The sequence below is a fragment of the Acanthisitta chloris genome, unplaced genomic scaffold, assembly GCF_000695815.1.
Source record: "Acanthisitta chloris isolate BGI_N310 unplaced genomic scaffold, ASM69581v1 scaffold21906, whole genome shotgun sequence".
NCBI lineage: Eukaryota > Metazoa > Chordata > Aves > Passeriformes > Acanthisittidae > Acanthisitta > Acanthisitta chloris.
The window spans coordinates 49,501-65,616 of record NW_008679042.1 but is presented as its reverse complement, the minus strand read 5'-3'; the positions used below and the strand labels follow the sequence as shown (position 1 = coordinate 65,616).

The following is a 16,116-nucleotide window of genomic DNA, read 5'->3' as shown; positions in this document are numbered from 1 at the left end:
CAGGAATGGAGCAGGAGCATATGTTTTTTTCATACTGTATACATACCAGATGGAATAAAATATCCTGATATGGCTATCCCAAAAAACACATAATGCATGGCTTGCTTCACTTCACATGGAATAAATTAGGAATAACTATTTGGAAGTTAATTGGCTGACTCCACTGTTGGCATAATGTAGGTACAGTCAGATTTAGGCCAATACTTAAGTACAAAGGCATTTTCCTTAGTTTTGGATTTTAAACATCTACCAATATATTCTATTAATATTCTCCAGCATGTAAAAGACAAAAAAAAATCAGTCTTGCAAAACCAACTCTGAGGACAGCCTGAGGAGAGCAGACTTCATCCCTGAATATTTAGTATCTGAGGAAAAAATATAGTCTATACCACTCATCTGCTATTTTCAGATGAGAACATACTCTGCAAATCCTTCTTCCCTCTGTTCCCTCCCCCCATACATTTTGGTAGTAGTACTATTAGGGATGCACAGCAATAAAATCGTGTTCAAGGGTCAGCCAAAATGCCATGGTACCCCACTAAGTCCTAGTGGATCAACTATAATCCATACATTTTTTCCTTTCTTAATCATGTTGGGGTTTTTATACATATATTTACTTTTGTTCTTATTTGTAGATTGTCTGAGAAGGGCTGTAGTAAGTTTTTGTAAATACTTCTTGCCCTTTGCACTCTAAAAGCTATTGACTTTTCCTGTGTGGTTGGTTTTGATGTTGTTTGTTCTCTTTCTCTTCTTTTAGGTCATAACCAACACTGCTGCCAAGTTAGTATCACGTCTATATAGTGCCAAATATTTGTGTTGCGCTGTATGTGTGAAGATTTGTTTTCTGGGGTAGCATGATCCCCTGTGTTCCTGCTGTGCCTGCTTGCAAGTGGAAGTATTTTTTACAAAAGCTGATTGGTATGGCAAGCATTGTGTGCTGCCACTGGTGTCCAGCAGTGCTCCCTTCTGAGCACAGCGCGTGTTCGGCATCTCTTGGTGACGCTCTAATGCTGTGAATGAAATTAGCATCTGAGCCTGCTCAGTTCTTGTAAAGGCTTTCAAGTGCTTTTGTCTCTACAATCCAGGTTGAAGTCATCTCAAATCTTTAAGCAGTCTTCATTCCTTCAGGGTTTGGGTAGCATTATCTGAGCTTTTCTTTTTTTTGGTGTGCTATCAGCGATACACTTTTAGCCTCAACGTGAAATTAATTTTCAAAGTCCCACTCCACTAAAATTCAAATTTAGCTTGGTATTGAGATACTGATCTGGAAAAAAATCTTTGAATTTGCCTTAGTAAATGTATTGCCCAAATACGAAGTAAATTTTGATTGGAAAATGTGATTGATCTGCTTTAGTTAGGAAAGTTCACAGAGTCCTCAGTTTTGATCTTTAGTTTTCTAAGGACAGAGAATTGTCTCTAACTCTCACTTTCTGCCTCTGAACTGAGTGTTGTCCAGAAACTTCTGCAGACTGGGTTCAATTCAGCATGAAATAAGTAATTCTAAGAGTTAAATATAAAATGTAAACTGACAATAGAATGTAAGAAGTAGTAGAATACATAAAGTTGAGATAATGTTTAAAGCATATCATTTACACTGATCTGGAATTCTCTGTTGATTTTAATGAGGTGTGGGTGTGGTGTCATGCAAATGATGTAACTCATTTAGAATGATAAACTCTAGCCAATTTACATTGACGATTATTCTGACACAATTTTCTTAGAAAGCAGAAGTCACAGTACAGGGAAGCTTTTAATCTTACTTGCTTTGAGATTTATTTTTCCTGATTCTTTCCTAGTTTAGAAGAAAGATCCCATTGATTTTGCAGAGGTGCTCCAGCTGTCTCTGCAGCCTCTGCCACTCTGTCCTAATGTGCAGCACCTCTAACAAGCATGAATATCTTTTAGTTACTTCTAGAGTTATAAAGAAAACCCTGCAGTTGAAAATCTGTCCCCTTTTCTATTACTTTTATGGGAATCCTGTTAACTTCAGTGGAAGTTTTGCCTTGGTATGTGTAATGTGACTAAAACCTCTTGAAAGACATCACTGAAACTGTTTTAAAAGCACATCTGAAAGCCCAAATCACTCCTGCTACTACCATTAGGGCAGTTTAGGCTGTTGCGAGATTACTAGCTTTGATTTCTGTGATTGTGGAAACCAGTTGCTTAGAACTTTATTCTTTACAGGTGCCATGTTTAACCTCTGTCCTTTCATTCACACAGTTTTCTCAGATCTTGGGTTCAGAATCTCTTTCAATACTTCTAACAGTGTGGAAGAAAGAGAACACTAAATTCAAGATCTTGAGGACCTGTGTGTTTGTAATTACCATGTGATCATTTAGGGTATACAAGGAAAAGAGGTATCATTGTTGAAGGCATGTGCATGTTCACTATTGAAACCTGCACCTCTGCACCTCAGCCTTCAACAAATGTCAGTGTAATAGTAAAATTGTCATAGTTGATGAATAGTTAATTGAGATATATTTTAAATGTCTTTGGAGGAAGATGATTTTCACTTTTAAAATGCATAATGCACCTTCCTGGTTCCCTCCCTTAAAATGTTGATGTGTGCAGCTAAAAGCTGTGGCTGTAATGCAGCATGTGCATGTATGTGTCTCTGTTGCTTGAGCATGTGGCTGTCAGTGTTCTATCAAGTATTTGGAATGATGTGTGTCTGTATCTCTCTGTCCATCTTCAGTCAGGGCATCCCACCAAACAAAAGGTTGAAAACATAGTGGAATCCCCTGGCTAGCTTCAGAGGTCACCTGTGATAAACTCTGGAAGATCTTTACCTGATTTTACTTTTTCCTCCATGCTGGGTTGAGGGTTCAGTTTTAACTCTCACCGTCTGGGTCTAACCCACAGCAAACAGGCAAAGTATTGTGTGAGAAAAGTGAAAAAAATGAATATTAACCAATAAACTTACAGTGTAATGTCTTAAACTGAAAAAAGAAAATTGTTCCAATCAAACAGGATTACATTTGTGAGAATTTATTTTGCAGGGGAAGATATATCCATTTCCAGATTTTGGGTTTAGTTCTAAACAAAACATTTATGAAGTATCTGTTATTTTCCAAAGGACAGAATTCTCAGTTTTGTCCAGTTTGGTGAGCATATGGAATCTGTCCTGCTGGCATCCCTCTGCTGCTGGCAGGGCAGGAGCAGCAGACTGAGGTTCTTCTGATTTCCCAGAGGTTAGAGAAGAGCAGCTCCTTTAGTGGGTGACAGCTGAGGTTTAGCTTGGCTCATTGAAACTCCAGGCAATGCTCAGTCCTAGCTCTAGGACTAGAACAATATACAAAGCAGCACTGTAAGGCAGCTGTGGACTCTTCAGCTGCATTCTGACATTAAAGTGACTCACTGTTGGTGTCATGGGAGCTGCAGGTGACTTGCTTGGGGCTCAGTCTTCCAAATAGATATCCTTCCTCATAAATGAAGCCACTGGAAGCTATGGCACCTACTCTTCCAACTGCAGTTGTCCTGTTGGTTGCAATGTAAGATATTCTGATCTGAGACTGAGCATTCATCATGCTGTAGCAGCACTTATGGGTGGCTGTACAGAGATTTTTGGAAGAGTTAGTCTTTGTGAGGAAAGTTTTGAAGAATGAAATCTGCAAGTACTAAATTTCCCTATGATTAATAATCCGGACAGAAAGTACCAGAAGTTTCTAAACAATAGAGGACCTGATGTCTGTTCACCCCACTGCACTTTTTAGCACTTTGTAAGACTCTTCTGAAAGCATGAATGAATGCAGTGAATAAAGTGGGAATTCTCTGCTGTCTGTCTGTATGTCCAATGGGCATATATATGTGTGTGTATGTTTGTATACACTTACATGTATTCATGCATGTAACAACAGAATTTTAATATATGTTAGTATTGCATAAATACTTAGGGATTTGTCATGATATTTTAATACAATGACAGCTGTTGTTTTCCTCTTTAGACACCTATAAGCCAACACAAAAATGTCATCCATTAGCACAGCGAGCTTTTAACTGTGGCTTGGTATTTATGTTGTCTCTTGTTCTCTGATCAGAAGCTTTGGTGGTGAGATGCCATGAACAGACATACACACTCCTCTCTTGATGGTGCTTCTCTCACTTAACTGTCATGCCTCTCTCCTTTCTTCCCCTCCCTTCCCTGTGGAACCTCACTCTTGCATAACCCAGCACGGATTTCACAGAGCGTTTCAACCCCAATGTCCTGAAGGACTCTGCCCTGTCTACACACAAACCCATTGAGGTGAAGGGCCTTGGTGGCAAGGCTACTATAATTCACGCCCAGTATAACACCCCAATCAGCATGTATTCCCAGGATGCTATCATGGATGCAATTGCAGGCCAGGCACAAGCCCAGGGTGGAGAATTTGCTGGGTAAGATTATTTCCTTGTGTGGAATGCTCTTTTTCTGCATGATACATGTAACAGTCCCTACCTGCATGACACAGTTGCTCTTCTTGGACTCTTCTTTTTCTGGAGTATATTACACTTGAAAAATACATATCAATCCTAGAAAATGTTTTAAAGCATTTCATTGTTTTGAAATTAAAAGGATGGCTAGCTAGAAAATCATAGCATGGTTTGGGTTGAAAGGGACCTTAAAGATCATCTAGTTCCAACCCTCCAGCCATGGTCAGGGGTACCTGAATTTAACCTTTCTTTTTTGGTATCCCTCCTAGAACTGGTAAACCCCACAAAAATATACCTAGTGCTGTGTATATGACATTGGATGCTTCTCATTTCTGATGACCATGCTTTGTAATAATCACTGTGTGCGTAGGTAGGAAAGAATGGGAAAGGGGGGTGGAATTTTTATTGATACATGAAGAAGGCAAAATATTTAGTACTGGCTACCGTTGGGTTCTTCAGGATGGAGTGTTCTGCCATATGATCCCTATTCCTAGTTTACATACAGTACATGTGTCTTATACATATCCTTTGAACTATGGCAAAATCCAGTGATCTTTAATAACTCTGCTTCTCCAATGCATGTTTCTGGAAATCTTACCTGATTAACTTATCCAGAGTTGTTACAATTTAACTGCAATTACATGTGTCATGAATGTAGCCAGGTGTCTCTCTTCCTCGGTGTCTTTTTACCCAAAATAAAACTGGCTTTCTTTTCCTGTGACACCAAAATATAGGATTAGCAACACAATTTGACATAGTTTCTTTTCAGTATGTTAGCTGCAGGTTTATTCAAAACATACCTGATTTGTGTATCTGCTTGTGCTCCCTTTTACTGGCCAGTTTTCTCCTTTTTGTTTAATTCTTGGGGGAGTTTTCCCACTAACATTTTGTATCAGTATTGTTCATCACAGTTCTCCCTAATGATGGATCCCAAACAATCCCTTTAGTTGGTTTTCACCATGACTCAGTGAATCTCCACAGGTGTTGAGTAGACTCATACTTCCCATTAGGAAAGTGCAAAGAAAGAAGTTCATTCGTTCTGTGTTCTTTATAATGGTTCACATCTTTCACAGGCATGGATTATATGAGGCATTTTATGATATATTGGCATTTTCCACTAAATATAATAAATATTTAATATAAATGTTTTAACTATAATATATTACATTATTAAATATAATAAATATAAATCCATTATATGATGCAGGTAGTAATGTTTTAAAAATTTACCTGTGTAAATGATCAGATGATTATGATGTCACACTGCTGACTCTGTGGCTCCTTTTAATTTATAAGAAGCACATTAAAAGAATCTCTCAAACGCAGTTCCAGTCACCAGGAGTGGCTCTACTGGACTGGAAAAACATCATCATCTTTTCCCACCTGTGGAAGAGATCAAGACACACTGAGTTTAAGGGAGAGGAAAATGCCTTTTCTATAAAATCCCAGAGCAAGTGAGATAAGTCCTAATAGTGCAACTAGGAAGACCAGCACACTTTCCAGGGGGGTTAGGGATGTCTTCATGTTGAATTGTGAAGTAAAGAATCTGGATAATTAGAAATTGTAAGATGGTAATGAATAATAGTAGTTTATACGTATGTCTTGAGAAGAGCCAAACAAATGGATACTTGAATAAAAAATAGTTTTTTATGGAATGTTGAGTCACTGCACCAGCAGCAGCAAAGGCTGTGTAAAACATCACTAGTAAAAGCTGTGTTCTAATTTTTTTTCTCATTTTGAACATGGAGGCCACCTGTCACATGGGTGTTTTTGAAATGAGATGGTTATTTCCATCAGTCCTTTTCTATCAGACAATTCTAGAGGAACATTACTTTACTCTTTGTGGACAACTCCATGACTATGTTCTCCTCTGTAATGTTGCAAAAAAACGTTTTTCTATGAGATCCTCTACATAAACTACTATTTAAGCTTTTCCTTTATTTTGGAGTGTGACTATTTAGCCAAACATTTGCCTGGTCCCAGAAGAAACTAATATTTTTATTCCCATATGCAGTCAAGTGCAGGGAACTCTCTAAATCTACTGTGCTGTGAGCTACAACTTGTTTAGTAACTTCTTTGGTTTTTAAATAACATTTAGTGACAAAATAATTTTTTCAGTAGATTGTTTTGTCCAATTATTATTGGTTTTAATCTAGATATAAAGACAAGGTTTGTGCTGCTAAAACAGCAGCCTACCCATTGACTGATATTCATTTGATTAAACCTGTAACTCATTTCCTTTAGGTGTTGCTATGATATTCTGAACTTTAATTTGTGATGGAAACTAAGATGTTCTTTAGCTTGCTTAGTTGATCAAGTCTAAGATAAGATTATGCTTAATGCAGAAGCATTTGTATGCAAAGTTGTTATATAAAAGCAGACCAACTTGTGTGCTGATTCACTTTGTCTCCATTCTCTGCCTGTAGTTCGGTCTCAGTTCTTAATTATTCTTTGGGCTTTTCATTTCAAATTAGAGATAAACCCTGAAGCCACAAGGTGTCTTTAAGATGGTAAGCACACTCAGACTGCAAATCTAAAAGGCAGGCAGTAGATGGAAACACTGCTTACTTCTTCTATCAGTGATGAAGGACAGGCAGGCTTAAGATAAGAATTCATTTTCTAGCTTGAACATTTGAAATCAGTGATGCTAAACCAAGAACCAAGAGTTGGTTGTGGTAAAACTATGTGGTCACTACATTTTAAGTACATTTCTCTCAAACCTCTTCCACGTTCCATTACACAGTTTTAGACAAATTGACAACCCATAAGTAGACATAAATCCAATAACTTTATCAGGATTAAGATCTGACAGTTTTAGTAGCAGAATCAATAATGTGATTGTACCAACTAAAGTCTTGTGTATCCTCTTCATTAAGTCAACTTGGCTGGATAATTTACCAGACTGCATCAATTTTTGTTTGGTTGGTTTGTTTGTTTGTTTCTTGGGTTGTAGGGTTTTTTTACCTCTAGAGCTTTTGTTTAATAGCTGGAATCAGTCTAATATCTGAAGTCACAGTATTTCCTTGTATGTCTGTAACATCAGGGGTAGAACACTGCAGTATTCTTAAGTTTTTACTTATTATCTACTTAAATTAAATCCGAATAATGACTCCAGGGAGTGATTCACATGGTAAATCATAGTTTATAATGAACTCCAAGAAAAAAGTCCCATTGCTACTTATTCAAAGAGTTTTGACTGTCTTTAAAGCTTGTTTTAATGTTAATGATGTGTGACTTGTATGATGATGTGAAAGAGGGGAATACTTTTGTACTGACTCCTACTAAAATACCTTAGACTGTAGTATGAAAACCCTCAAAAGCTCTAACCCAGTTGAGAAGATTTTTTTTTCAGTAGCATCAATTTAAAGTAATATGCTTAAAGATGCATGATATTTCTGTACATACACACCCAGATGGAAAGAAATTAAATTACAAAGATGTATAACAGAGATATTAACATGGTTATGTGCATCTTTAGGCTGTGTGCAAGAATCAGCTGTCGCATTTAGGTTTATGGAATGCTCATAATCAGCGATGTGCTCTATTTTACACTTCCATGCTGAGTGCCTCATATGTCCTAGTTACTCATCTACAATATAATTATGACTTTAAAAAAAAGAAAAAGGCCTGTTGAATTAAAGACAGAGTTGGAAAGATTCCAATGTATTGCATTAATTTAGTTCTATTTATATGAGCACGTTTCACTATGCTAGGGAAGGTTAATTCACCAAGCTCCATTTCCTGCCTTAATCATCTACCACAAGGATATTAATATGTCATATTAATGCCACACATTGCTACTATGTAAGTTCTGGTTCAGCCTCTAGCTCTAGTTTTTTAACTACCCCTGAGCTAATGGCATATCTGTACGTAAACCTTTAAAATGCTTTTCTGTATATTGGTCATGTCTAGGAAACATGAGCTAAAAAAGGAGCTGGAAAATGCCACTTCTTCCTATAGGGCATCTTTCACACAGAGACTTTTTTACACAGCTTGTACGTTTTGTGGCAGAACTTAAACTGAAGTCAGCTTTTTTTCCTAATCTGTGCTTCATCACATAGATGATTGTGCTGAAACATATATAAAAAATAACTGGGGTCTGTCCTGTGCTGGGTCTTCAAGAAAATGAGAAGTCTGCATACATTGGGGGTTATGAGGAACATAAATACTCCTCCAATAAAAAAAAACCAAAAATTCCTGAAGTGAGGGGGTGCTTTGGGGTCCATAGAAGTACACATCATGTTTCCAAGCCCCTTGCAGTCTGACCTGAAGAACATGTTGATGCCATTATTTGCAAACCATTAGAACAGTGTATATCACACAGTGCTGAAGAAGAGGAGTGTGTCACCCTGAAAATGCTGATATTTCAGGCACTACCTGCGAATATTTTTTATCACAGCATATGTTATTGCTCTGTGTAGGATATCAGACATGTGTCTTGGCTTTTTTGTGATTCCTCTCAGGTTTTCAAATCACAAACCCAACTTCTTTGTAGATTTTCTCTGCACATTTTCTCTGTTAGAGAACACTAACTTTGAGCCTGAACCAAGGAGGCAATTTTTCTAGCAGGGGACTGCTTCCAGAACTTTATAGCAGCGGCTTAGTTGGACCAAACGGCCCTTAACTTTTAGCAGAACTGTTTCTCAGTTTTCATGAAGTTGAGCATGCTGCTTGCAGAGCTCTTTATGGAACAGCATGGTAAAGCTGTTACAATAAATCACTTGCTTCAAAAATAGACCTTGTATTTAGAGAAGTCATGGAGCCAAGTTACTCCAAGCATACATCACCCCCCCAGTGTATATATTTCTGCAGCTCTGCTAATAGTTAATTTTAACTGTAAGCTATGCAAAAGTTATTTTTACTGGGGAAAATAAAAGGTATTAAGTTCCTTAGTCTGTTTTCTAGCTTGCATCATAAGTCAAAGAGAAGTTACCTCACTTGTGCTACAGACCTTCATAGCTTTGATTTTAGGTGGACACAATTGGACATTTCTTCCTGGATATATCACTTTGCAAGATGATTAGACCTGTGGTAAGACTCTGAGATCCATTCTGTCATTAAAGATTTCAGACACAGCAAATGTATGCAAGTCTTGACTATAAGTCTAGACTTCTTTTGCTTCACACATTTAGTAGACAGTGAATCCAGAATTATGGCAGATAGAAGTTTAAATCAGAGTTTGACAAAGAATCATGCCTAGAAAAAACTTTAAAAGCCTACCACACTATTTTTATAATGAAATGTAGTTCTTATTTCTAATTACAACCTTAATATAAACTGGCCCAACACTGTAATTTAAATGCATAACATAAAACAGTATCAACATGAAGTCATTTCTGTAAGAAATAATATGGGACAAGAACTTTCAGAGAAATAAATATTTTTGCCTGGCATACTCTCCACACATTATTTTCCACTGTAAGCTTGTGGCTGCATTGGCTGAGGAGTTATGAACAGGTGTTTCCAAGCATTTTTATGCTGTTTTGAATATGAAGACTTGGATGATAACAGGCCATTTCAAAGATATAATGGGCCATAACATAAAACTGATCTATCTGTTTTTTTTAAGAAGTACTGATTTCAAAGCTGTTGTGTTCTGCTGTTACTCTGGTTGAGAAACTGAGACCAGAGAGAGGCTGGGAGAAAAGTCACCATGTACTGTTTCACAGTGTTTCACTTTCTGAATTGCAGTGCCCTTCCTATTAAAGATCCTCACGTAGACAGTGCCTCTCCAGTGTATCAGGCTGTGCTTAAAACTCAGAACAAGCCTGAAGATGAAAGCGAGGACTGGAGTCGCCGTTCTGCCAACCTGCAGTCTAAGTCCTTCCGCATCCTTGCCCAGATGACTGGAACAGAGTACAGTAAGTGGAATAACAAAAAATCCCCCTCATCCTGATTTTAGACTCATGTCTTTATTTTGTTACCCTAATATTGACCACTGGTACTCATGGAAGCCTCACATCCAGCTTGTAGTTGTCAATAAGGGCTAATATTGGAGAACTCTGGGTGTAATTTGAGGGAACTAGAAGATCAAAGTGTTTAATCTCACTTCATGCTTTATGAAGAAAATTCTTTGATCTGCCAGGGATGTCATCATAAAAGTATAACAGATTATACAGTAAAAGAGCATTTGGGACCCCAGTTCTTCCTGCTTACAAATCAAATCTCTGCAGTGCAATCTTTCATCTTCAGCAGCCTAGACATAAAAAGTTGCCCATTCACTAGAAGAAAAGATTAGTTGTGTCTCTGTCAGTCTTTTATAGAAGTGATTCTGGAGGTCAAAAAAAATCATGGATCACCAGTTGTATTGACTCTATAGTTCTCTCAGCCCTGTTATGTAAACCTAGATCTGTGATGAATGTCACAGGAGCTTGAACTTTGTTGCTTGCTGCCTATGGTTTTTCTGACCACCTGGTACTAATCTCACAACTCGTTTCTGATCTAGGGAGATGGAAGTTCAGGGATGTTTCCCACATTAGGGGGAAATGTTTAGTATTTCCTCCTGACACAGATCTGCTGCTGCCTCTCGTGCTTGCTTACAAAACAGCAGGTCCTCTCTGTAGTGTCATTGCCTACAGCTCCTCGTGCTTGCTTACAAAACAGCAGGTCCCTCTGTGGTGTCATTGCCTACAGCTCTGAGACATTGCTTATCAATAAATGACAAAGATATTGTAATAGGATGTTTACTCCTAACATACTCCTTCCTGTCTCTGGGGAACTGCACCTGTTCATGGTGTTCTTACAAAACCCACTGCTGCAAAGCCAGCATGACTGCACCTTTAGAGAGACTTCTGATATGTTTCTAAAGAATTTATGATTTCATCATAAAACAAATTCCTTTGTTTCCTTCTGTTTTAACTGAAATGTTTTTTGCCTGCAGTGCAAGATCCAGATGAAGAAGCCCTGAGGAGGTCAAGGTAGGCAACTCCCTGTGAAAAACATGGCTTTCTCCCTCCTGATAACCCAATAATGTTTTAAAACAGCATTAATATGAAGCTACTTTATTATATTTTTGTCTTAAAATATTCTAATACGTTTACTTAAAAATCACTAAAATTAAAATGCTATCAGTGAGAGGCATTTGAATGAAAAAGATAGCAAATTAGCATACTTTTAGGAAAGACAGTGTGAAATTCCTGAAGTGTGTGAAAGCTCTCTGCTCATGCAGCTTTCCTGTACTTTACTGGGTGTGTGAATGCCATGAGTTCCAAGCCCTGTGTAACTACTCGATTGTGTAACTGGATGAAAATATATAAGGTTGTGATAGCACTGAAATTTGTGAGCAATTTATTTGGATGACCCTGTGATTGACATTTAATTCTCCTTCAATGACACAGTAATGGAGTTGTTTCCATCCATACCCATAATCATTAGCTTATGTTTTGTTTGGAATAAATATGACCCAAATTTGTAGAATATGGAAGCACAGGACTGCTTTTGCTAGTGGATAAATGTATTTGTTTCATATGATCTATCAAAAACACTGAAAGAGTGGATATGTTCGTTTAATATGGAATTAAAGATTTATCATCATCCTGCATAGCCAGGAAATAGATGTATTAGAGATTCTTATGTTGAGCTTAAAAACCTGCAGTTGAATCAGAGCATCCTGCATGCAAGCCTTATTTTCTGTTTGCATATTTCAAATCCCTGTTTCAAGGTAGCTACTCTAAGCCTCTGGCTGGGTTTGTGATGTGTTTGACAATCTACCTCCTTTTTCTTTTTTCTTTTTTTTACTGTCATGTGGCTTCTATAAAGGTTCTGAGCCTTTGATCACAGTGCAAGTTACAAATATTGAATCACTGAGAAAGATATGTTCTATCTTCCCTGTGAGAATACAATTATGCTTTCAGTTGATGTTTGCTATAAACCTTCCATTGCAGTTCACACAAGTTCATGGCTAGGTGCCCGAAAATCAGGCTTGACATTATATCCCTCAGGGATTTATTTCTTCCCTCAAATGTGCAAGCCTAATTCTCATTAAATGTATTGTGCTTTATCTGTCCTGATGTAACAGCACACATCCAAATCCTTGTTATGATGGGATTTAAAGTGTTCTGCTGAACTTGACAGTCCCCCAGCCACATCTGAGAGTAATATGCTGTTTTAAAGAAATAATCTTTTTAGCTGTAGTCTATGGCCTTGGAAAACACTAGATACTGGAAACTTAACCTGGTGTCAGATATGTTGAAAATAATTATCTAGTAACACATCAACACATGTAAATTGCACGTTCTATCCAGTGTGACTCAAAGTACATGACTATACCACTGTGCTTTGCACATTTTCTGCAGTTTTGAGGTAACACTGTGTTATCCTATTTTTTGACAAGGACAGTTCTGGTTATGTTTAGACACAGCTGAATGGGTTTGGGGGCATTCATTGGTAGTAGAGGCAGAAGGGAACATGTACTAGGTAATTCCACAGGTACAGTGCAATTGGCACAAGCTCTGGTGCAGGTATGAAATGGGGTATCCTTTTGAATTCCACAGGTACAGTGCAATTGGCACGAGCTCTGGTGCAAGGAATGAAATGGGGTATCCTTTCCACCTAATGGATAGTGCTTGCCCCATCTGAGTGGCTTTGGTACCTACCTCCAGTGTTGCACACACTCCAGGGGAGATTTGGTAGCAAGAGCCATGGCTGTGCATGCATCCATCAGATACTGCTCTTTTGGGCCTATGGGACCCCTGCTGTTTCATCTCTTGGGAAGGCTCCTGCCACTATTAGGTTTGTAAAGGATGGAAGGACCAATGTCAGATGCACAGACTCCATGCTTGAACTCCACTCTTCCAGCACAATAATGGAGTAGAAAGTCCTCTTCAGCATCTACTCCAGACAGCCTGTATAACCACACCTTTCTCACAGTTTCAGATCATCTGGAAGGTTTCCTGGGTTCCTGAAAGCAAAAGGTTTCCATGGAACTGTAGAACCTGAGTCTTGCCAGATTCAGTGCTTATTAATCCTATGCTGTGCTGGCATTCTGGAAAAATCCTTCATGTTCCAAAAGTTAAATTGACAGAGAGTGTGGGGAATTCTGGTCTCAGGGCACGCTGTGAGCAACCTCTCTCCAGTGCTTTCTCTTGTCTCTTTGTGCCAGCTCTTCAGTGTAGTCAGCAAGTGGTGATCAGGCTTCTTCCAAACACTTGGGGCAGGGAGCAGGAGGAAAGATACACACAGGTTATTTTTGGCAGAACTGTCTTACATAAAAATAGTCACTTTTAAATTACTGCTTCTGACTTGATGAGTTGTGCTCTGAACAGAACCATAAAGCTTGGGAATTTTCAGGTGGCAGAATATTCCTTTCAGTTAACATCAATAAGGACATTGCATGACTGTGCTTTGTTCATGCTACTGCTATTTTGAAGGCACACATAAGATTACAACTTGCTGTGAAAACTTTCCATTGCTGGTGTGATGATTGTGATGGAATATTTTCTGGAAAGATGGGATCCATTTCAAGTTGAACAGATGTTTCTGAATAACTTTTCCTTGAATGGAGGGGTAATATCTTGAAAGCAGTAAGGGAATTCTTAAATTACACGTCAGACTCGCTATAGCTAGTATACTCCAGTGTAACTGGAAAAAATGCCATCATGAAATTTCAGCTAGGAATACTTTATATCTTTTAATTACTTAAAAGAATAAAAGAATAAAAGATAGTTTGGGAAGTCACACATTGAGATTCATTTTTAATAGTGTTACTTGCATGACACTGTGTTATTAACAACCAAAGGTTTAGAAATATAAGTGATTTTGTTGGCATTTATCTGTTATTGTTTTGTGCTTTCTTCAGCCTGAGGAGTAAAACCAGCCCAGCCTGCTCATTTCTGTTTGTCTGGTTTCACTCTAAAGTTCTGCTGCCTTAACACAATTGTCTTGCACTTTGAGTGTAAATAATGAGAAAAAAATTACCTTGTTTGCACTGACTCAAATACATTTTGCAAATAACATTTTATTTTCCATTCTGTTTGGTATACTTCTCCTTGACTGTGCTCTCATCTCACATCTTCCTTCTTCCCTTTTTCACAAAATCTGAATTTAAACTATAGAGTATCTAGAACACTTAAATCCTGAGAGGTGCTTGAGCACCCAAGTCTGCAGTCAGAGGTAACTGGGGGTGGCAGGAGGTGGCCAATACTTCACAGGACTATGCTTTGAAGATCCCATGTTGTTCTGCTTTGTGACACAAATGACCAGAAATATTTATGCAAACATCAACACTAATACTCACTAATGCTGAGAAAAGCTATAGAAAAGCACTGCTGAAACCTGTGGCTGATGGTCTCTGCAGCACAGACAGCAGGATATAGATGGCTGGCCTAGGTGGTACAGAATGGAAAATATCTGCATTCATTTTGCACTTGTATGAGTTAACTTTCACTGACTGCTCTGTTTGGGGGGGAGGGAGGGAAAAGCCAAGAGAAACTGCTGGCAGGAAAACAATGGGATTACACTGCATTTCTAGCAAAAGCAGCCCTGTAATACCAAGCACAAGTCAAAGAATAAGAAGTTATATCAAGTTACTTCTCAGAAACAAACAACTGCAAAACCTTTCATACATGGTCCAAAAAGCACCACTCAGCCTTCACTGTGCTGGTTTGAAAGCTGAGGAAAAAGTCCAAATAAATTGCCTTTGCCCTAGTTATAAGGCAGGGGAGTGGTAGCCATGGTCCCTAACCCCTTTCTTTCTCCCTCCTTTCTTTCTTCTGTGTGTGTGTCTCTCTGTCTCTGTCTTTCTCTCTCTCTCTCTCTCTCTCTTTCTCTCTTTCTTCATGCCACAGGGAAAGGTTTGAAACGGAACGTAACAGCCCACGCTTTGCCAAATTGCGCAACTGGCATCATGGCCTGTCAGCGCAGCTCCTTAATGTTAAAAGTTAAAGCCCTCACTGAGCAGGCAAATCCATGAGACAGTTACAGAACAACATTAGCCACTGTCCTAACTTAGAGCCTGAGCACATGACAGATGCATTGCTAGGGCCTTTCTCTGTAGATTCCTGTTGTTAGCCTGTTAGACATTCACTGGCACCAAAAGTAAAAATAACGCTAAAACTCAGTTAATGTTCTTCATTATAAAGTAGTTTAGCTTTTGTCCTTTACTATCTCAAACTTCAGTATACAGGAAAACATCACTATTGTAGTCTCTTGACTTTTCTAGAAGAAAATGAGAGGGAAGATATCGACAGTATTTCTTTAGGAGGAATGAGAGTTTTACTGAGTTTTACTGCTATAAAGATAATGAAGTAGGTGACAGAAAGTTGAAAAGGAAAACTGACTGGCCTAGACTTTGCTAATTGTACAACATACTCAGTTTGCATAGTTGAATGATGCTGTTTGAAATAAGATATTAGCAATGTGAAGTTATATTTCTTCAATATATTATACTGGTAGAAGTCATTTTCTGAAACCATTGCTGTAAGTTTTGTGTTGGAAACTTGAATTTATCGTTATATGAAAGTGAGAGATAGCTGAGGTTGCTCAGGATCTGCAAGGAAATGACATTTTTCTAGAGGTGATTTAGGAGTGAGAAGAATATATCATACTACTGGTGCACTGAACCTTTTAAAAGCATCTTGTAAGTTTTAAGGAATATGTTGCCCATTCTGTATTGCTCTTGCTTTGACCCACATTTTTTTCTGTATATAGCAGCATGCTTTATCTGAAATAAAAGGTTTTAAAACTTAAATAATTATGTGCCTGTTTTAC

The 16,116-nt window shown here is 38.2% G+C and overlaps 1 protein-coding gene across 1 annotated transcript in view; it reads left to right on the top strand.

Annotated features, from left to right (window-relative positions):
• Positions 1-16,116, top strand: part of LDB3 (LIM domain binding 3) — a 109,466-nt gene that overhangs the window by 56,853 nt on the left and 36,497 nt on the right. The window contains exons 5-8 of the mRNA XM_009077156.1: positions 758-780; positions 4,171-4,374; positions 10,102-10,271; positions 11,291-11,327. Coding sequence (XP_009075404.1) covers positions 758-780; positions 4,171-4,374; positions 10,102-10,271; positions 11,291-11,327 — 434 coding nt within the window. The remainder of the gene's footprint in view (positions 1-757; positions 781-4,170; positions 4,375-10,101; positions 10,272-11,290; positions 11,328-16,116) is intronic.